This window comes from Heliangelus exortis, chromosome 1 (genome assembly GCF_036169615.1).
Source record: "Heliangelus exortis chromosome 1, bHelExo1.hap1, whole genome shotgun sequence".
Taxonomy (NCBI): Eukaryota; Metazoa; Chordata; class Aves; order Apodiformes; family Trochilidae; genus Heliangelus; species Heliangelus exortis.
Genome location: NC_092422.1, coordinates 132,476,241 through 132,497,466, shown reverse-complemented (window position 1 = coordinate 132,497,466; position 21,226 = coordinate 132,476,241). Strand labels below are relative to the sequence as shown.

The window sequence follows — 21,226 nt, the reverse complement described above, 5'->3', positions numbered from 1 at the left end:
TGACAGTGTGAATGGCCAAGAAAATCAAGGCGTGTGCATTGCTGGCAGCAAATTCTTCATTGTGAAAATCTGTCGTTTGTGTCCCAGGAAGTTTTATATACAGTAACAGATGAACAACTGAGATAATCTGTAACTGATTACCTTAATTAACATGCTAGCCTAACCTTGGCAAAGTTAAACAATTAGTTTTATTCCCATTAACTGAACAGTGTGTACTGGTTTTCTAAATGTTACTCCTAATGGAGATATTTTTGATAATAGAATAGGTAGATTTGTGCACTTCTTTGTTTTAAATGATAAGCTTACTCAGTAAAAGGTGTCATCTCTGAGATAAGAATACTGGAATATGCCCTGATGGCTTGGCCAAGGTCAAAGACTGATATTCTTTAGAAGTGGCTCTGTTGTGTGAGATATTTTTACAGTGGACTTGTCAAAGACCTTAAGTCTCTTCTCTCTAACTGGGATGCTTCTGATGTGTAAACATACATGCCTTGATTCAGCACAGTATTAGAAGATCTAAAGCCAGAGAGGAACTTCGTGTTAATCTAACCTTTACCTAAATTAGAGCCACAAATAGTCCCTGAATTCCAGTAACTGCTTCTACACCTTTTTTTTGGCAATATATCCAATTTGAATTTAGATATTTGTGGTGAAAGTTCCACTAGTTAATGGTCATCATTGTCAACAGTTTGCACCTTTATTTCTATGCTGCGTATTACTTATGTAATTTTCCAGCCGATCTTATTAGATTCTTCCCCTCTTTGACTAAGTGCTCTCAAACTTCTGTTTCTCAGAAACAGCTACTTACAAACTGTGATCAAATAATTTCTTTCTTAAGTGGCTTTAGATTTATGATATTCATATCCTTTTCAATTTCAGAATCTTCTTTACATCATGGAAGTGCAAGAACTGGTAGACATAACCCAGCAGTGCTTCCACCAGTATGATGAACACAGATCATACAATCTCTTCAGATAGTGGCCTCTGAAACTGACTAGTCACCATGAACTACAGACTTTTTTTTTTTTTTTTCTTTTTCTGTTTCACAGAACAAAGATCATTCTATGAGCAGGACTACAGTTTTTGTTTTTAGACAAATGACCTTAAATGAATGTTTCTATGTGAGTGTCTTTGGTGTTCTTTAGCTGCCCTCACATGCCTGTCTTTTTGAACTGATGACTTTCTATGTAGTGTTTTTAATGCTCAAATTCTGTCATGAGCAGTAATTCTGGGAGTAATTCTGCTGGTATGGTAAAAATTCAGGGCTAAACTCTGCAGAACCTCACTAGAAAAAAATCCAGGTGACAATGGCTTGCCTCTTATAATTGATTTTTAAGTGCTCACCAAGATCTTGCTTAACTTCTTTTAAACATGCTAATTTTGTAGGCTTAGTTGACAGTTAAAAAATGCTTTTTCAAGGCAAATGACTTCTAAAAGTCAAATCACATGCCAGTTAAACTATTAAATCAGCTTTATCAAACATGGAACTTCATCGAAGTCTATTCTACAGGAACCTGAAGGACTTCAACAGGACTACTCTTCCACTAAGATACCTTGCTGAACGAGGGCCATACACACACACTTATAAAAACAATTGTGGTACAGAAAAAGCATTATTAAAACCAAGTTATAATAAATGGGAAAAAAATCCCAAGGCTCTGAAAACAAACTGTGCCAGATGATGCTTTACAAAAAAAGCCTACCAATTTAATGTGGTATTTGTGCTCTTGATCAGCTGATGTTTTTGATTAGTGCTTCTTTAAAAGAGAGCAGCTAATACAACTGCACAAACTGCAGCATCTTTCAGTCTCTTTTTGTCCCAATATTTTGGAAACAGGGTGAGAAGGCTCAAGTATTGGATTTTCAGCCTGCTGCAACTTCTGTCATTGTCTGTTTTCTCATGGTTGTAACAATAAATCAGAGGCACTCTCCTGCTTGTATACACACACACACAACCATACTTACTTTCAGGATTAAAAAATTTGTAAACAGAGGTATTTTCTGTACTGCCACTGAAACTAGCGACATGGAACAAATGTGACTGATGGAAGATTGCAGCTTTCTGTCACTTGATAAGACAATGGCATTAGTGAATTGCTGGTAGGCACGTCGTATGATATGCTGGCACTTGTGAAGGTTACCAACGCTTGTGTTGAGTCACAAGACTTTTTTTCTATGTCTTCTGAATTCACAGAAATCAGACTAGCATGTTTTGATCTCCTCCATAACAAAGTTTGCTTTCGCAGACTTCCAAAGTCCTCCTTAAAGTGTGGATTGAAAAGTATATAAAGGAGTGGGTTTAGACATGCAGGCAGTGGGACAATTACTAGCAGTATTGACTTAATCACTTCTGGGCTGATAAAAGTGAGGTTTAGTAAGGACGAAAAAGATAAGAAGGCCACAGGGCAATAAAGAATGCAATTAGTAAAAAGCAGCAATGCTATATGCTTGACCATAGAGCAGTCCGAAATGTTGTCTAGTTTTCCCTTTTCTAAACTACAGTAGAGCTTTGTGTAAGCAATAGTCATTACCAGAAAACAAAGGGAATTCAGCAGTATCAGTGCTACAATGTAGCCTATGGCACTGGGTTCTCCAAATGGTAGTGGCAAACAAAGAGGAGAAACCCCATACTCGATCCCAGTGACGAGTGGTATCACTGAAATGATTAGTGCCAAGGTAAAGCAAAAGAAAATGGCAATTTTTACAGTAGCACCGGAGGATTTGGCTTCAAACTTTGTAGTGTGCTTTACAGAGAACGCACGCTCAAGTGCAGCGAGAGTAAGGAGGAAAATGGAAGCTTCTGAGGCAAAAATGGAGAGCAGGCCTGTTATTTGGCAACCAATTCCACTTTCCCACTGTGCTCCGTACTGAGCAAAGCTACCAAAAGTGGATGCATCCACACTAGCCAGTACTCCACTGGCCAGACCCATCAAGGCATTTACAATAGCTATTAAACCGATCAAGGCTTTTATGGAGGATATATAAAATGGAGATCTGAAAATTGTAGCGGACACCAATGCATTGCAAACAAAGGCCAAACCCACTATGGTCCACACTCCAATTCTGATCAGCCAGCTACCAAACAGATGGTCACATGGTTTGAAGGGACCTGAAATGAGAGAAAAAAAAAAAACACAACAGGGCAAGGAAAACCCATGTAAACAAAAATACTAATTTGTGCTTTCTAAGCTGTTAAATTCAATGCTTCTTGCAAATTCACAGCACAGCCAAGCAGTGAATTTTGGTCCAAAAGGTGAGATCAAAATTTGCCCTTTGTTTGTTGTAATAAAAACCTAGACAACCAGCTGCTGATATACATGGTGCAATACTGGTGCTAAATGAGTTTTTGTCCCTTAACACGAAGAGTCAACAGGTCTCTTTTTTTTTGCTTAGCAGAACAAGTGCAAGATGAGTATCCAGTCTGTAGTTTCAAGAATGCTGTGTTGTGTTGTTTGTCAGCGTGTGAAAAAAAGCTGAAAAAGATACCTCTTATTAAACTAGGACATGTTGCTAACGAGTCCTGGTGAAGTGTGACGTACTGGATATTGACAGATGCACTTTGGCTATCTTATAACAAATTATTATACTGCCCAAGAAAACTGAGGCTATCTTTTCATCTGGAAGTGCTGCCTTTTTGGAGGGGCTTCAGATGACTCATGGCTGAAGTCTGTGCTTCTCCATAAAGACAAAAATCCTGTAGCCAAGATGCTCTCCATCTAATTGCAGCTGTTGCCATCAAGTAGCCGTAAGCCTCTGTTATGTCAGTTTGCAAGTGTTTCTAAGATACCATTTGAAAGATCAGCATTGAAGCTGCATTTTCTGTTGGGTATGGTGATAACTTACCTTGAAGACAGCAACATTTCTGTGAACTCATTAATTATTTTTAGACCACAGGAGAGTACATTCTGGTCATCTGGTTCTAAAGTTTTTGGCTTCCTGCCTTTTCTATTTCTCATCACATAACTTTAAAAAATGTATTATTATTTGCTATTGCAATCAAGAATCTTGCCTTGGAATGAAGTACTAGTAGTCACTTGGGTTGTTTGTGTTTCACAATGCAAGAATGTCTAGGGAAAATGTTTGCTGAATCAAGCAAGCAAAGCTTATGACCTGCTGAAGAAACGATGGCTACTAAAGCTAGAAGTTATCTTCCAAAGACATGTGTCTTTCATTCCCTAAAAGGAAACTTTCAGTGGAATTGGTGGCCTGCACAACTGCAATCAATGGATTTATTTTTCCATTCCACCACAATGCAAAGCCAGGGATGTGCAATTCTATAAAGAAAATAGTGGTGGGTGCTCTTTATGGTGGCAATGTGTACATTAATACAGTAGTGTTTGGCATTTCCTGACAGTAAACTCAACTGCATATTGTTCAAGAAGTTCAAGTGCAGAAAAACTCAGTGAAGTTCAGAAGCATTATTTTAGGTTTGCAAAAGGCTGAGCAAGTCTGCTCCCCTTTATCATCTGTTTCTTGGTAGACCAGAGACTTTGCTCTCTCATTCCCTTGTTAAGGGGATCAGTCCCCTTGAAAAAGGGTCTGGAGTGAAGATCTGCTTAAGGACTGGGTAAAACTTTTTTTACGTTCAAGAGATTAATTTAGTAGCTGAACAGTCTTCTGGACTTCAGCGCAAAAATCTATATTATTGTGCGATGTATTTGTGTCAATCTCATAAAATGATTGCAAAACATCATGTTACTGTCCCATTATCAGATTCAGAGTTCGTTCTGCATATAGAATATTTGGTAATAATGTGCTTGGACTCCTATGTGTCTGGCAGTTTCACACCTGGAGAAGGTAAGCATTGCACTGAATGATGAACCTTCAAATCTTCTTCGAAGTCAAGAAAAAAATCTTCAAAGTCACGTTCATCTGTGGGGAAGAAAACATCCAGATTTGATATTGCAGTTCTCAGGAAAACTTCAGTACAAATTACAAAAACATCTGTGCTAGTTAAGGGCTGGTCTTGTCCCTTTTTCTGTGAAATGGTGAGCACAAGCAGACATATGCCTACTTGGGTTTTGAATTTGGAACCATCACTTCTCTGAAAAGAATCATTTGCAGGTACCTAATTTGCAGTGTGACAACCATGTAGCAAGGGGTTTAAAAGATGAATTCTGCTCTTGTGCTAGAGTAGTAAGAATTACCCCAAATGTTTCTGTGTTTCTTATGTTATCCCTCTGCCACACATTCTTCACTCTATTCTTGCTGGAGCTAGCCCTAAACTCAGTCTTACTGCTTTGCAGGAGCAGAGATGACACAGAAAGTGGCAGGATGATATCTCAGTTATCTGTGTACTTACATAACAGGTTAAACAAAAGACCTTGTGCTGAAGGGGCAGAAAAATACAGTAGTCTCAGTCCTGGAAAGTGGACACACTTTGCCAAGAAATGGCAAGAAAAATATATTGGCAGCTATGCCAAAGTTGTCACATAAGCTCATCTTGAAGCATGTGGACAGCAGGAGAGAAAAGGACGAGCTGCTATTTCTAAAGGTGCCAGGAAACTGGATCTTAGCTGGTCTGTTTTTATATGGGTTTGCATACCAGCACCACATCCATGTCTCTCAAATAAAAGGAAGATTTCACCTCTCTCGTTACTATAGTTATTGCTTTGATGGAAAGGTAAGCGAATGAAATTTTTGGAAGGCAGACCTGAAACAATGAGTTTGCTAATCATAGGAATACTTGAGTAACTATTACTGGGCAAGAGAGAGAGAGATGGTCCTTCAGTGACTGTAAAAAAGTATTGGATTTGTTTAACATCACAGGCTGCTCACAGCCTTCACGTAGATTTCAAAGCCCAAGAAAACAGTTACCTTGAATTTGTAACAACCCAGCATCCTTCCTCTGAAAATCATCAATACTGCTATTCTCATTTTTATTCCACTGGCTGGAGATTTTGAAGTGGCTCTCATAAGCTCCAAAGGCACAGCACTGATAAGCATATGGCATTTCCATGACCCTGAAGAAGAATAAGGAAGCATGCCAAGATACTGCTTAAGTACCAGAGTTACTGGACTGCACTGCTCCTCTACTGTTGGCACAAAGGAACTTGTTTAAATAACCATGACTGAAAGTAAAAATATCTGTAGGTAAAAATGAGTCATGATAATAGAAAATGAGGACTTGCAAATAAAATTCCCCATCAGAAATGCAGATGATTTCTAGGCTAATTTTAGTAAAGGCACAATGAAGTTTTCTTCTGCATTTTCATGGGAGGTATTAAAGTGCAAAATATGTGAACTGTTGGGTGAATGTTACATTTAGAGTTGTATTTCTATTTTATGATTTTGAATGATTTTACAGTGTAACAACAGTGTCTCCATGTTGCTTTCTTATATTTTCTTTTAAAAAAGTAGATCCACAAATCACAACTGCATCTATCTGACTAACAGGCAAAGTGAGTTCCCAAATGAAATTTCTCCAGTTTGGGGAGAACGAGATCTTCTGTGATTCAAATGTTATCCACCTCTTTCAAGATCCAACTCTTATAACAGGAAGATTGTGAAAAGGACATTCTTTTGCACACAGATCAAAAAGGCAGCATTCTAAACCAAAAGAGGAATGAATTAGTAGGGCACCACATGTGAAAAGAGATGTCACCAAGGAAAAGGTTTCACTTTATTCATTTTCTTAGACGTGAGCATGATTGTTGTAGGACACAGGATGTTCATTCCCAACTCTTTCAAGATAATTGATATTCCTAACACATAACTGAGTTTAGGTCAAGGAATTTCAATGATTTTGAGGGTTTCTTTTTTTCAGAAAATTATTAATTGCCGGTTTCAAATTAAATTCTTTTGGGTATACGAAAATTCTGTGGTATCATGGAAGAACTACACATACTCAGGTTCTATAAACTACTATCTCTATTCCTTAGACATATTTTATGCTTTGCAAGTAGAGATATTTAACTTGCACAGTTCGAAAATAGTACATAGTAAAACCTAGCAACTCAACTTAATTCCAAATACCCAATAACACAAAAGATTCAAAGACAAAGAGGTGATTAGGAGTTCTTCTGAATAACTTAAAAAAGGAATAAAATATAAATATATCCTCCTATCAGATTACTTTCACCAGGTTAATAACGTAAATTAACATAATGAACACTCCAAGCAACCCCTTACCCCCTGGGAAATCTGCAAAGCAATCAGCCTGACTCAGGCCCAGTGCCAGTAGGACTTAAACTTGTATGCTAGCCAAAACCCTGGTACAAAGGGGAGCAAACAGATCCCTAAGCTCTAAAGTGATTTTTTAATTAGTGCACTTTGGGGCATTTAGATGGTATAAAATTACATTCTGTTGGAAATTAGCAACAATAATCTGTACTCTTGTACACAATGCAAAAAGCAAGATAATGCATTTTTAAGGTACTCTGACAGGAGTTCAGGTTAACCAAGACCTAACTACCAGGCAACCTCATGGCAGCAGATTTAAACAGATTTCTAACTCATTTCAGTGAATGCCATATTTTAAAGTAAGGTTATCTTAAAAAATTTTGAACACACTTCCCAGAAGCCCTTCTGAAATAAACTACTATTAAAGCCCTAGATTACTAGAGTAACTCATAGCTAGTCACCTGGGCTAAAAACAATTGCAATACCCAACTAGAAATGCCCCTTTTCTAAAAAAAAATCTCCACAAAATTGAAAAACTTATCAAGAGAAACACTGACAATTCCACAAGGTGACCACTGCAATTTGTGGCTTCAGACCTTTTTGAAGACATTGATACAGCTGAGAAAATGAACTGCTAGTGGATATTTTAGCTTTAAGGGACTCACAGAAATGTGAGGTTTTATCTATTTCTTATCCTTCCTGTAAACCATATTTGCACAGAATGACTGTGACCCAGAGCACAGAGGACAATGCAGACTCTGCAGGGCAGAGAAATTATTATCAGCTCTTCTTGGTGACAGAGGAATTTCTTTCTTGCAAAAGCTACTTTGAACAGCAACAACAACAAAAAAACAGGCAGCACCTCTCAGCCATGCAGTGCTGGAAGTGGTTTTTCTTTATGGCTGATGCTTATTTGATGTGGGTAATTAGATTTGGCCTTTGTCAAATTAAACTCTTTTAGAAACACTGGCTGAATTTATTTTTATATACTGCTTATCTTACTGATGATATCTGTATCCTTGATTCTTTTTTTTTCCCTGCAGCAAGGAACGCTTCTTTTTTTCTCTTTTTGGATTAAGCAGCAGAGATCACAAGGTCATTTTCCACCTGACGAAAGTGGGATGTTGATGGTGAATGGCAAGGCACAGTTATTATGGATGGAGCAAATCACTGAATGCTTTACAGCTTTGAATCAAAGCATCAGATAAAGAAATAAGGAGTGGCTGGCAGCCCAATATTACTTCCTCATAGCTTGCCATAGCAGGCTGGGCTCAGGTCTGCAGAGCATTCTGTGCCATTTCTGGAGGTGGGGCAGAAGACGCTTAGCTCTTTGATGTGTCTGTGTATTGAACAGCCACGATCCATTTAGAAGAGCAGGAAGCTTTTATACAGGAATTTGTCTTTAATGTTGTAAGCAGTGCCTGCTTTTAACAAAGGGTGAAATTTAACTCTCTTTCAGATCTCTGTTCATGTTTGGTGCTTCAAGCATTGTCTCTTCAGTGATTCTGTGTGAAGTCATGGCCTAATTTTGATCTATGGTAGAAGTCTTGCAGACTGCAGGTCAAGTTTTTGCCCCATTCTCTCCTGAATGGATACAATTTGTTCTTAGAGATGTTAAACAACTCTAGATATATTGATCATACTTTTTTATACCTTTTTTAAGACCTAAACTGCTGCCTGGCAGATCCTTGTTAATTACTTATCCAGAATAAATACACTGTAGTTGCATTTGAGAAATGTACAAAATTTTACTGGTGAAAAAAATCATATAAAGTATAATTTTAATATACGAATTTAGAAAATCTTAGTTGTACATAATTCATAAATAGTTGAGTAATGAATTATTTTAGGACTACTGCAGCACCTCTTATGACTCTAGGTGACAGTATATACATTGCTATATAGTTGATAGGTTGGTGTAAATTTTTTTTTAACGCTTTAAAGGAAGCTTCAGGTTTTTACAGTTGTCACGAACTTCAACATGGGGGCAAAGTCAGTGAGAGAATTAAAACTACATCAGAAGCTGTTCATTATTTCTTACGGTACTTGCTTTTTGACCTCTGAGACCCACCTGAAGGACTCAAGTGTAAGAGAGGTGTAAAGCCTATAGTACTTTGAATGTTTGTTATAGTTTCATACACTCTGATGAAGACACTGCCTAGCCTGCTATGTGACAGACTACAAATAGAGAGTTTATTAAATATTTCAAGGCATTGTCTCCTAACCTTAGAACTATGTCCTGCAGCTCTTCTCTGTGTATTGCTCCAGTGCTGTACACAGAGGTTTAATTATCTCCACACCTCTACTCATATTTCTCTTACTGATCATTCTAAACACTCCAGTCCTTTTCATCAGTGTCAATGTCCTTCAGTTGCCTGATTGCTAAGACTCACGAGACCTTTCCACCTAAAAAGGCAAATCTAATCAGGAGATAAGTGGTTGAGACAACACTCATGGAGACATTTAAAAGAAATGCAGATATAGTGCCTAGAGACGTGGTTTAGTGGTAGACTTGACAGCATGCTAGATAGAATTTATGATCTTAAAATTTTTTCAACCAGAATGATTCTATAAGCAGGGAGTTTCCACCCTTGGATGTATCTAAAAGCCATCTGTATGTGGTCCTGGGCAACCACCTCTAGGTGACCCTGCCTGAGCAGAGGTGGTTGGACAGAACCCTACAGAGGTCCCTTCCAATGTCAACCATTCTGTGATTCTGTAACTATGTGCACACTGTTCCAAATTTTATGATATCAAACCTTTTACAAGAAAACATGGGAAAAAAATATGTTGCACTTGGCATGCTCTAATTAAAATATAAAAACCAGAGAGAGTCAGAGGACACTCCCAAATACCCTGAAGTCTGAGGCAAAACTGTCTTTACAGTGATTTCTCTATGGTTATCCAGTGACTGACGGAGATGCAAATATTCTCTAGAGAACATTTCCTTCCCATATCACAGAGGATCCTGCAGAATATTACTAGCAGTGAAATGTTTTAGTAGTAATGGCAAAAAGTATTATCAGAATCTTAATCCCAAGATTACAGAATAATATATTCAAATGAAAGAGGCCAAATATTTTGGAACTTCTTCACTTGATATTTGCTGTGTTTTGTAAGCACAGACAAGAAGAATAAGGGCATATTACTAAGCTGCTAGCAATATTGTTTTAACAGCTTTTGAAACATATCACCAGGAAGCAGATGTGGCTTGTATTAAGCAAGCTCTGGGGTTAAAATTTCAAAACTCTTCATAGTTAAAAGAGCATAATAAAAGAAGTCTATCATTTTTATCATATTTGCTTTAGTTTCAATAGAACAGATCAAAGACTGACAATATGAAGTAACATGCATTACACACTGACACACCTTCCATTACACTTGAACACAAATGTGGCTTATTAGTTTTAATGATATACTCACTTGAGCTCTGGAAAATTTTCAGATGATATCAAACTTTGTAGGGCATGATTTCCTGTTAACTTTAAATGAGTTAAACCATGCAGCCCCATCACAGGAAAAGTGGACAAAAGGTTGGATGACACATCCCTGCATAACAGCAAATAAAAATCAGCTTACGGGCTTTCATTTTTTTTCTTCAGCTCTAGAAGTGTTGTGCTGGAGAAACAAGTTAGACTTTTCTAATTCAATCCCAAATGACTGCATTAGAGAGAGAGGCCCCAGTCACCAAAGCAAAGCTGCAGCACCACACAGGAATATGGACCTATGTGTCTAGCAGAAAGCTAACAGTAATGCCTACCTATTAGCTCAGTCTTTGATGCCAAATTTTAACTTCAAACATCCATAGTGAGAGTTCTGAGACTAGTAAATAAATCTAAAATTTGTACATTAGATTGTTTGAACCGAGGGAGCCAGTACCAGAACAACTTTACACAGTATAAACGCTTCAGTGGGATGCTGGAGGGCATGTTTGCCCTGAGAGCCCCACGGAGAGCACGTCAGGTGTGTGTGGAAGATGTGGAAGGTCTGGGCTGGAGCAGCTGAAGGTGACAGACCTAAGCTGAGGTCTGTCTGAGGAGCTGAAGACAGACAGCACAGAGCATGGATGTGTAACAGGCAAAATAACAGTGAATGAAAAATTGGCTGTGATCAAGGAGAAATGGTAAAGCAATCGAAGATGTGAAAGTCCAGAGGTATTCTGCTTCCCATTTCTCCCTCTCTCTTCCATTTATTCTAGAAGTATTTTCAGTCCTCTTTACAATTACCTGTACTGCAATACTTAAGAATGTCAACAGTCAAGGAGGAAGGGGAATCTTATGCTGCTGAAATGCTGAAATGCCCAAATGTTGATAGCAAAGCTCCTCTCTCTTCAACCATCTATTGAAATCTAAGGGGCTAGACATAATATCGAATGTGTTGATGCCCTTCTATATTTTCTGGTTTAGACTGTGTGCTCCTGTCCTTCTGCTCACAACACAGTTAAATATAAAAGGTGAAATTCTGCTTCTACTGCAACAGTGAAAAAGACCAGACTGCAGCCAGACCAGGGTTGCAGACCAGCACTTCTGCAAACACCAGTAAGCTGTGTTGCTCTATATGTGTGTGTTAAAGGAGTTTTTCTTTAACTCTCTTCTGTGCTCTTGGCCAAAGCTAATGATTTATTGCTGGCAGCAGGATGTTCTCTCACCCCTTCTTCTGTAGGAGAGTCCCAAGGAGAGCCCCCCAAAAGAGATGCCATAGGCAATATTTTCTTTAAGGACATTTTTTAGTGCACCATTCAGAGGCAAGGCTTTGCACATGAACAGAAATGAATACTGTGCAAATTTAGGCTGTCCAACAGCTACCAGTAGTACAATCTGTCAGCAGATGCTCAGCAGTGTTTTTTTGTGACAACCATGGAGCAGGATGACTCCAGAGGAATTTTCTTTCACATCTTTCACATACACCCAATGCAGAGATTGACCTTAAAGAGGCATTACAATGGTAGTAGGAAGCAGGAAAATGTTACTAAGGACTAAAGGGTGCTTGTGAACAAGTCCTGCAAAACTAGTTTTGCAGTGATGTTTTGACCACTAGCTACTCTGGCTGAAGTTACTAAAGAAGAAAAAAATATTCCAACAAATAACAAATAACGAAATAAAGACGCTTACTGGGAAATGTTTCTTATTTAATTTTTAATTCAATTTCTTAGTCCTGACACACAACAGGCAGTATTTCCCACTGCTAAAAGAGACTAAACTGCTAACAAATCGAAGATAGGCAGATACATAGATATGCCAAATATCCCAAATCGCACTAATCGCACTAATTACACAGTATTGTATGAAGCTTTGTAGTTGAACTACAAGAAAGAAGGCATTTAAATACAGATTCAGCAGATGAGATTAAAATAGAGAAAGCTTCAATTTGTGCTGAGTGGGGCACTATTTTTTTTGTATGCTCTTGCAAGAAAAATGTGACAATTTAATGTAGAAGATATACAAATACTTACAGTTTGATCAGAGATGGCAAAGAGGAGAAGGCACTGGGGTGAATAATTTTAATTTTGTTCCAAGCTAAATCCCTACAGAAAACATAAGTGTAAAATTACATACCCACTGAGTGAATATGTAAATTTTCATACACTGGATCAGGAGGCCTAAATATAACAAAGGTATTAACTACATGCAAATATTTCAGTAAGTTTCTGCATAGCTCACAGGGCAAAATCTGTTTTTTGTTTTTTAAATGCTGTTAGTTAATGATACTAGTTACTAAACTGACAGCTTTCTCTTAGAACTTCTCACTGCCTTCTGTAGTCTAGCACTGTTATTTTCAGTCTGCTTCACAGCTTTTCAAGGCAGCAGAAAGAGTCTATGGACTACTTCTGAGGTCCTCATGATGTGAGTAAGAGCAAATCCATTGTCAACAGGCCTAACTTCCTCATCTCAATCTTAACTGCTTTCTGAAAAAACAAAACAGAAATCTGAAAAAAAAAGGGCTTGATCCTACAAAGTCTTACATCCATGAATAATATCTTGACAAAATTACTCTGCTAGAATGTGTGTCTGAGTGAAAACCATAAACAGGCACACACTTAGATTCTAGTTCTTCAGATACTGTTTCTCTGTAAAACAATTTTATGCTTCCTAAAGCTTATTATTACATGAACCTGCCAACAGATACTAGCTCTGACTCAGTATCTCTCTCAATAGATAGAGCAGAATAGAATAGAAGAGTTCAGTTGGAAGGGAACTACAGTGATCACCTGGTCCAACTCCAAAATGTTTAGAAGTAACACCTTTTACAGCTGTAAGTTTACAACTTTGAATTCCTTGCTGCAGATGCTAAACATCACAACGCTTTTTATACTTTCACAGTTATGACCCAATGGGTGGAAGATCAAGGAAAAACAGAAATAAGCATTTTTTTTTTTTGAGGCAGACAGTGAGCAGACAGCATATGCCCCCTGTTTTTGAGAACCTGAGTGAGTGGTTGTTAGGGCTGTACTCACAGAGAGCGAAGAGCCGTCAGCTGCCAGAAGGTGTCTGCTTTGATTTCACCAATTTCATTGTGATGTAAGTCACTGAAACAGCAGTAAGAAGCAGCTCAGTTCCAAAGGCACTTGGAGGACACTCTGGGGTGTATTATATTGTGTGTATGTTCCACTTCAATATAGCGTAAGGGTATGTATTGAGGATATGTCAAATAGGCCAGCAATAAGCAAGATAATGATGCTCAAAGAGATTGGTGTATAGATACCTCTTTTTAGGTTTTTTAGGACAGGTTGACACTTACATTTTTTGGAGTTTTTTACATGCAGTAAAACAAGGTAACTCTTCCAGCAGGTTGTAAGACAGATCCCTGTAATACACAAGAAAATAAAACATTACCATCAAAAGACCTTCAGTAGTCTTACCTTTAGGCTCAGTTTAAAATAATTTGGTTTTATCCACACTCACAGAAGACCGAAAATGTGCAAACCCAGTTACCACCTCCCATCTTTCGGATTTGGATTTTTAACTGAGAAGGTGAGAGGAGGTGAAAAGGCAAGATGTATTAACTTCATATCCTATGTTTGCAAATTCCTTGTATTGCCTAAAGTGTACACTTTTTTTGAGTGTTTTTCAGTAATCATATTGGCCATCTGATCATAGGGAATATTGGATTTGCACCACAGACTTCATGATGTTTAAATTCTGACAAATATTTAAACCACTTAAAATAGTCTACTAAATATACATACTTGTATTTTTCCAGGGAAGATCCTGTATTTTTCTGGTAATAATGCACTGTAATCATCTTTTCATCCTTCACTTTTTTACTTAAGCAGTATTGCCTCTGACACTTAGACTGTTACATTTTGTAACTGAGGGAAGCGGTTAAAAAAATAATATTGGAACCAACTTTGAAATCAACCACTACATGGAGGGAAAAAAACCTTAAAAAAACCTGAGCCAAAACTCAACAAATTACAGAATAACTGAACCATCTGGACTGATTTATAGCATACTATAACTAATCAAAACCAAGCCCACGCAATTTGCAGAAATTGGAGGGGAAAAAAAAAGGAACCAAACACCCTCCTTTTCTGGAAATGGTCGTAACATCCATGCTGGTATTCAAATAATGTGTTATAATTAGTGCTATTACAGTTTTGGCCACAGAGCTAATACCAAATACGTTCCTAGTGAAGTAATACATAGAGAAAAGTGCTGTTGGCTCATTCTCAAAGAAGTGGACACAATGATTACTTTCATTAGTGATTAAGCAAACTCTAAGAAAATCTCCAAGCTGAAATAATATTGGATATTTCGTATAAAAACTGTGCCCCAACTACGCCAAGGAATTGTCTATTGAAATTTCAGTCAGCTACTTCTCTCTGGTTGGAAAAGAAACCAAAAGAAGAGAACAACAAGAGCAGCACTTCTTATTCTGTTTTTCCATTTCCCATTTACTTCACTGAACTAGCTGCCTCAGTGAGGAAACAAACCCCTGACTACTGCAGGGGAGACAGAATGAATGAAAATAAGGCAGTTCAGTTGTTTTTAAACAAGATCAAGACCTGTTTTACCCTACCATAAAGGTATGCAAAGTAATTATCTTTTTCAGCAAGGTATGGGAAATTCTGATTGATAAGTGGGCTGTGAACAATTTGAGTAACACAGGGCCAGCTCCCTCAGCTGAAGTCCTAAGTAACATGATATAGAAAAATAGCAGTAATAGGGTAATCATAATTATTTAATTTTTGCATTAATCTCTTGAATTAATTTAATGTTAATAATCTTACTGAAACGTACAGCACTTGGAGATTAGGTAACTGGTCACAAGCTGTTTTTGGGAGTGAGGTGATCTGTGCTCCTGTAAGTGTCCTGTTGAAAGTATTCATAAGAAAAGGAAAAAGAATAAAAAAGAATACCTTTTAAAGACTGCAAAGTAAATATTTTTTAGGACATTCTTTAGAATAAGTCAGTATAAAAAAAACCAAAAAACATTTCTCTAGCACTTACAAACTCTCCAGACTTGTAGTCCCTGTCAGATCAGGAAACTCTGTTATCTGTGAAGCACCATTTAAAGTCCTAGAATTTAAAAAAATAATTTCAATACAATTGTGGTGAGGGAAGTATGGGACAACTCTAATATTGCAATATATAAATAGGATTCAAATAAAAAAGTAAACACATACAGAGTTCTGAGTTCTGGTAAGTGTTGAAAAGTAGATTTCCCAACAAGCTGGATAGGGTTATCATAAAAATGTCTGCAAAAAGATGATAAAAAGACAGTTATGAAATACATTTTAAAATATTTTAAATACATTACATGATTATACTATAAGAAAATGAGTAAACTGTGCTGACTGTGTGCCTCTGGTTGCAGCAGAGGTGCACTCTGGGCTTTTCTCACCCACTAATCTACATCCACCAACCCCATTTCACATTTTGAATATTCAAGTAGCCATTGTTTCCTTGGTTTTAAAGCCAGAAGCCAGACAAGAAAACACTCCCCCTTCCTCTCTGGTTTGCAAAGATAGTAATCTAAAACTTTGCTGTGACCTGAGACAAATTTAAAGTTAGCCAGTGAAGAAGTTAGCACTTCACATACTCAGAAGAGGGTCCCTTGTACTTCTGTAGCCTTGCTGCTTTTGCTCATAGAATAGTATTGCTCAAGGTGAGTCCTGTTTTTCTTACATTTATTTTAGAGTTTCTTGTTTTGAGGTTTGTCCCTTAAATGCATTCTCATGTAAGACAATGGGAACTTAGACTGGAATCCATCAAGAGCAATTTTTGCTAGCTTCTTCACAGCCAGTAATTCTAAAAGACTTAGAAAAAATACTTCAAATAAAAGGTCAAAGACTAGAGATCACTACTTGATTCCTTTAAGCAGAGCATGCAAAGTGCCATTCTTTCCACAAAGCTGGAAAGATAAGAGCTTGTTTGCTTGCATAATGATGTGCTACACAGTAAACTCAAAAAAAGACCTATTTGATGATTAGCCACAAATATAACACCTAGTTCCATGTTCTGCAACAAGAAGAACCATTGAAAATACTATTACCACTTACATTGTAATAAGTGATGGATTACCCACAAATGCATGCTCAGGTATAGACTTGATATTATTGCTATGAAATCCCCTACAAAAGGAAAAATGTTTTACACAGTTAGGAAAAAAAAAAGTTAAGGCAAAATCTGTATTCACAATGAACAAAAACTTTTTTAGTTTGTAGTAGGAAAAGTGTCTTTATGTGAAAGGTATGTCCTAGTTTTCTGGAATAAGAAAATTGAAAAAAAAAATTAAAGTAAAGTAAAGTACAGCAAATAAAATGTCTGAAATTCCAAACTTTTCTAAATTGGCAAAGCCATTCAGATGAAATAAACTACAAAATAACACTTGCTTAAAATGTGGATGCCCTTAGCAGGAAACTACTTTGTAGCTGTATGTCATGTATCCATGACTCCATGTGTATATGTATATATATATATATATATTTATATAGGTATAATGCAAGCACATACACATATGAACTAATAATGTTAGCAGTTATTAATACTTATATAAATAACAATAAAATAATAGAACTATTTGCCCTTGTATTGGTCAAAGAGCAACTATTGCTTTTTCTGGGATAATAACAGCTTGCTCAAGCTTATCAAATTTTATACATTATGTTGTAACGTGTTGAGCCTCCCACAACCACCTTTTTGTTGCAATATTTAAAACATGGACATTAACAAGCTATCCAATGTAGTTCTGCCTGCTGGATAGAGCGCAAAATCTTTGTCTCATCAATAATTACTGGATTTTATTCATATGAGTAATTCTCCATTGTGAAAAACAAAAGAAACAACTAAGATTTCAAAGGAACAATGATGATTTGTGTGGGAAACTCCCATTAGTTCAGTCGGGTATAAAGAAGGCTTCCCAGCTCAAATTTACGCACTTAGAAAGCCTCAAGTTGTTCAATGATGCAAGCACACTTGGCCATTGCTTGAACGGGTCCCACATTATTGGTTTTACTTGTTTAGGCATTGTGCTGCTCCTGATGAGCTACAGAGCAAGGCTGCAGTCCCTTGTTCTGGTGCCTGCAACAAAAACTGCATCCATGCAGGTGCAGACTCCAAGCACTCTGAGAATCCCGTTTAATCTGAAATGGGTAAGCATGCTGTCTGCACTGAAAGGGGATGCCTTGCATGGCAGAAAAGCTAAGGAAATGGCAGAACTACTTCCCAGGGCAATATCTGGGAAGTACCATTCATCACCATTCTCACTTGAATGAAGAGGGAGAGAGTGGCTCCATCATGAGCCCAGAGCAGACTCCAGTGTGTTTATGCACGGAAGAGCCTAAAGCACTTCTGAGCTGGTTGGAACTTTACAGCCTGTCGGTTCATATACTGAGCAAAAGAGCAGTAAAATCCATCTCTATCCCTTGGTAAAAAAATATGTATTAAGGCCACCCTGGGGAAAATGCTTCTACAGGTATTTTTAAAATCCAGTCTGGCAAACAGGAGGTATGCATTAATTTTGGCTAATAGCTATGACCACTTACTCTGGAAAGGTAACTACTCCTACAGGTGAGATCTCGAAGTGCAGAGCATCTGGGACAGTGGTGTCCCTCTAGCATCAAATAGATTAGACCCTGACTTGCTGGCCACTTTTGTCAGTGGATCTCCACCTCTGAGTGGCTGCTGTGGATACTTCCAAGCTGTAGACAATTGTCTACAGGCACAAATTTCAGTCCAGGCACAAATTCTGAGAGAAATGAGGTCTCACCCAGGAACACCCCTGCTATGGTAGCCATGTAAGGAGCTGAGCCTCTGTGCTCCCACTGGGTTCCCACCTGGATGAGAATGGCAGGGCACATGTGACCTTATGGGATGCCTTGTGCTTACACAATTAGCTTCCAGGCCCCAAACAAAGAACTGAAGCACATGGTGTCATAATTTCTGGTGGTTTTGGGATGTCAGGTTACAATTTCCTATCTGGAACAACAGGTTTGATACTAAGAGGTAAAGCCTTCCAGGGCCAGTAGGTAATCTCAAGCACATCAGGCAGTCTGCTGGACTGGGCAAAATGCATTCGTTGCAAACCTGGGTTATCTGTGTTTCACTGCCATCTTCAGATGCCAGCAAAAAAACAATCCTTCCAAGTCCTCTGGACTTCACGCCAATTATTTTTGGGGGCAGACAGCATAGCAGCAAGTGATAATAGTTGGCTGAGAAACCCATAGCCCCACTCCTTCCTCCAGAGAAGCAACACTGGAGATGCTGAGCTGGAGCCAACACTGCCCAGGAAAGAGTCCCACTCCTGGTAGGTACCTGGAGTGGCTTTAAGATAGATGTGATGTACAGGGATACAACTACTATATGATTACCTATTTTTTTACAAAAAATTATGCTGACAGTACCATAATAATGGTAAATCATTCAAAAGAAAACAATTCCGAACACATGCATTGATGTACATGTACGTTGTGTGTATGATATGTGAATATAATTTCATTCCTTTTTTTGTAATTCAGCTGCTTCTTGCAATAAACTTGGCTGTTTTCTTTCAATTGTTGATATTTTTTTTAAATGCAAACTGTGTCTGTGCATCCAGAAATGTTGTCTTTACAGAATTACAAAGGACAACTTATATTGAAAAGAAACTTTAATTTAATGGGGAGCAGGGAGGGATGAAGGTAAAGGCATTGGAAGCTGATGGATTAATGTGTACCACACCTTCTTCCTGGATTAGAAGACTGTGATATATGGGATTGTTTGCACACCAAATTATTGTGTTTAGGACTCAAAGTGATTTATCTGTGTTTATTATTTACTGTATTCCAAGGATGAAGTTCCTGGAAAAAACCCACTGCACAATGCAGTATTAAAGTAGAAGTTGTCAGAAATTTAATACTCTAGACTGAATGTTGAAAATGTTCTTTTATGTATGTTGGCATGTTTATTAGTTTATCCTAGGATATCAGTTTTTAAGGATTACTGATAAAATCACTAGCATTAAAAAAATAATCACACACTAGACAAAACATCCTACTTCCTAATATAAGCCCTGTACTTACAGTTCTTTTAGGTTTGTTAGTGTCCTGATAGCAGTGGGGAACTCGTCCAGACTGTTGTAATTTAAATCTCTGTGTAAAAATAGATTTTACTATTTAGATCACAGACAGCACAACAGAAAACACAGGACTGCTGGCATTTGTAGCAAAATATCATCTTCCATGCATTGAGCAAATACATACAGACAAAAGGAAGGAAATCCTTCAAAAGTATACGGACGTTTTCCAACAAACCCTATTTAGGGCATGTTACAATTCTTAATTTTTATCAGCATCCTATTTTTAGTTACATTTTAGCTATTCTGAAATAAAGAAAATATAGGTAGATTCAGATACCATCCAGGCATTTGCTGTTTTGTAAATTGCCCATCTTTTTCATTACCTGAAGTATTAACTGGAAAAAACCAAACCATTTCAAATAGAATATTCAACAACTGTATAGTGAGCTGCCTTTTGCATGGCTAAGACATCTCACTACAAAGATTTCCTTTGTTTCTGACTCATTGCCTGGCTGTAAGTTTTATGGCTAAATGGTGAAAATTAGAGATACTGTATTTGGCAGGGTAAAAATTACTGGATGAAGTCTGCCTCTGAGTAAAATAAGTGGGAAAACATACAGTAAATCCAACATTACCATTAACTCTGTTGATTATTTGAAGATTCGTCAATATTCATATGGAAATAACCACACAGATTTTAAAACCAGAAGTTTAGGTAGGGCAGTAACCTCTGCTTTAAAAACTGCTCATGCTGTAGTGCTAATCAGGCATTTTTTCTGGTAGGCCAAAAGGACTATAATCCAACTACTGACTCCAGCATGATATGCGCATCCTTTAGCATTCAAGAAACACCTGAAACTAAAACTGAGCTATGCCAGTTTACTGTGATGCTCTCTGGCACTGCTTTATGAAGAACATCCTCTGAAAAACTCAAGCAAAAGCCTGTTTGAAGAGTTTACAAGAGATTGATATTGAAAGAGTTATCGGGCTGAAGTAATGCAGGAAGGAAACTGAACTCAAGTCTGAACTCAACAAGGCTTTTCTTCCTGCTTGCAAATCTCTCTCTCCTGCTTATTGACAAAAAGAGATTACAGGCATGTACAGTTTGGTTTTGCCCTCCAGTGATATGTGATCTCCAGACCTATGTGTTGAGGCAAACAAATGATCTTAAAGCCAAGATCTCTTTAGTTTATCTTGAAACTATCTGGAAACTGGTCTATACAGTATTCAATTTCTGTGTCTGAGGCAAGTGCTACATTTTCCGAGTGCAGCGACGTGGCTGCACCTACCCTAATTCCCAGGCTTCTGACTGTCCTCTATGTTTCCATCTCTCATGCCAGGTGGCTGGGACTGGATTTGCAATTACTTATTCCATTGTTCTGGTTTTCCCCATTTTTGACCAAGTGCCATGTGAATCTCATTTAAAAAACCAAAACAAACTATTAATTTTCCTTCTCCCTTTCCTGTCCCCCTTTCCAGCACAACACTAAGAGACTTCCTCTCAACTCACAGCAGGCTACAAGTCAAAATTGTAAAACTGAAATTCAGTGCCAAGGGGTCAATGTAATCAAAACTTAGGAGAAAAATGGCCCAAACTTCTTGATTT

The 21,226-nt window shown here is 37.7% G+C and overlaps 1 protein-coding gene across 11 annotated transcripts in view; it reads right to left on the bottom strand.

Moving 5' to 3' along the window:
* Positions 1 to 1,238: 1,238 nt before the first annotated feature.
* LGR5 (leucine rich repeat containing G protein-coupled receptor 5) overlaps positions 1,239 to 21,226 on the bottom strand; it is an 89,824-nt gene continuing 69,836 nt past the window's right edge. For 2 of the 11 annotated variants that reach the window (XM_071766829.1, XM_071766887.1), the window contains 12 exons: positions 19,625 to 19,693; positions 16,625 to 16,696; positions 15,749 to 15,820; positions 15,573 to 15,641; positions 15,363 to 15,434; positions 13,861 to 13,926; positions 13,577 to 13,648; positions 12,575 to 12,646; positions 10,546 to 10,671; positions 5,818 to 5,963; positions 4,789 to 4,872; positions 1,239 to 3,109 (listed from right to left, as the gene is read on the bottom strand). In XM_071766829.1, coding sequence (XP_071622930.1) covers positions 2,019 to 3,109; positions 4,789 to 4,872; positions 5,818 to 5,963; positions 10,546 to 10,671; positions 12,575 to 12,646; positions 13,577 to 13,648; positions 13,861 to 13,926; positions 15,363 to 15,434; positions 15,573 to 15,641; positions 15,749 to 15,820; positions 16,625 to 16,696; positions 19,625 to 19,693 — 2,011 coding nt within the window. In that variant the 3' untranslated portion in view covers positions 1,239 to 2,018. The remainder of the gene's footprint in view (positions 3,110 to 4,788; positions 4,873 to 5,817; positions 5,964 to 10,545; positions 10,672 to 12,574; positions 12,647 to 13,576; positions 13,649 to 13,860; positions 13,927 to 15,362; positions 15,435 to 15,572; positions 15,642 to 15,748; positions 15,821 to 16,624; positions 16,697 to 19,624; positions 19,694 to 21,226) is intronic. The other 9 variants (XM_071766819.1, XM_071766877.1, XM_071766857.1 and 6 more) reach the window with 7 other exon arrangements.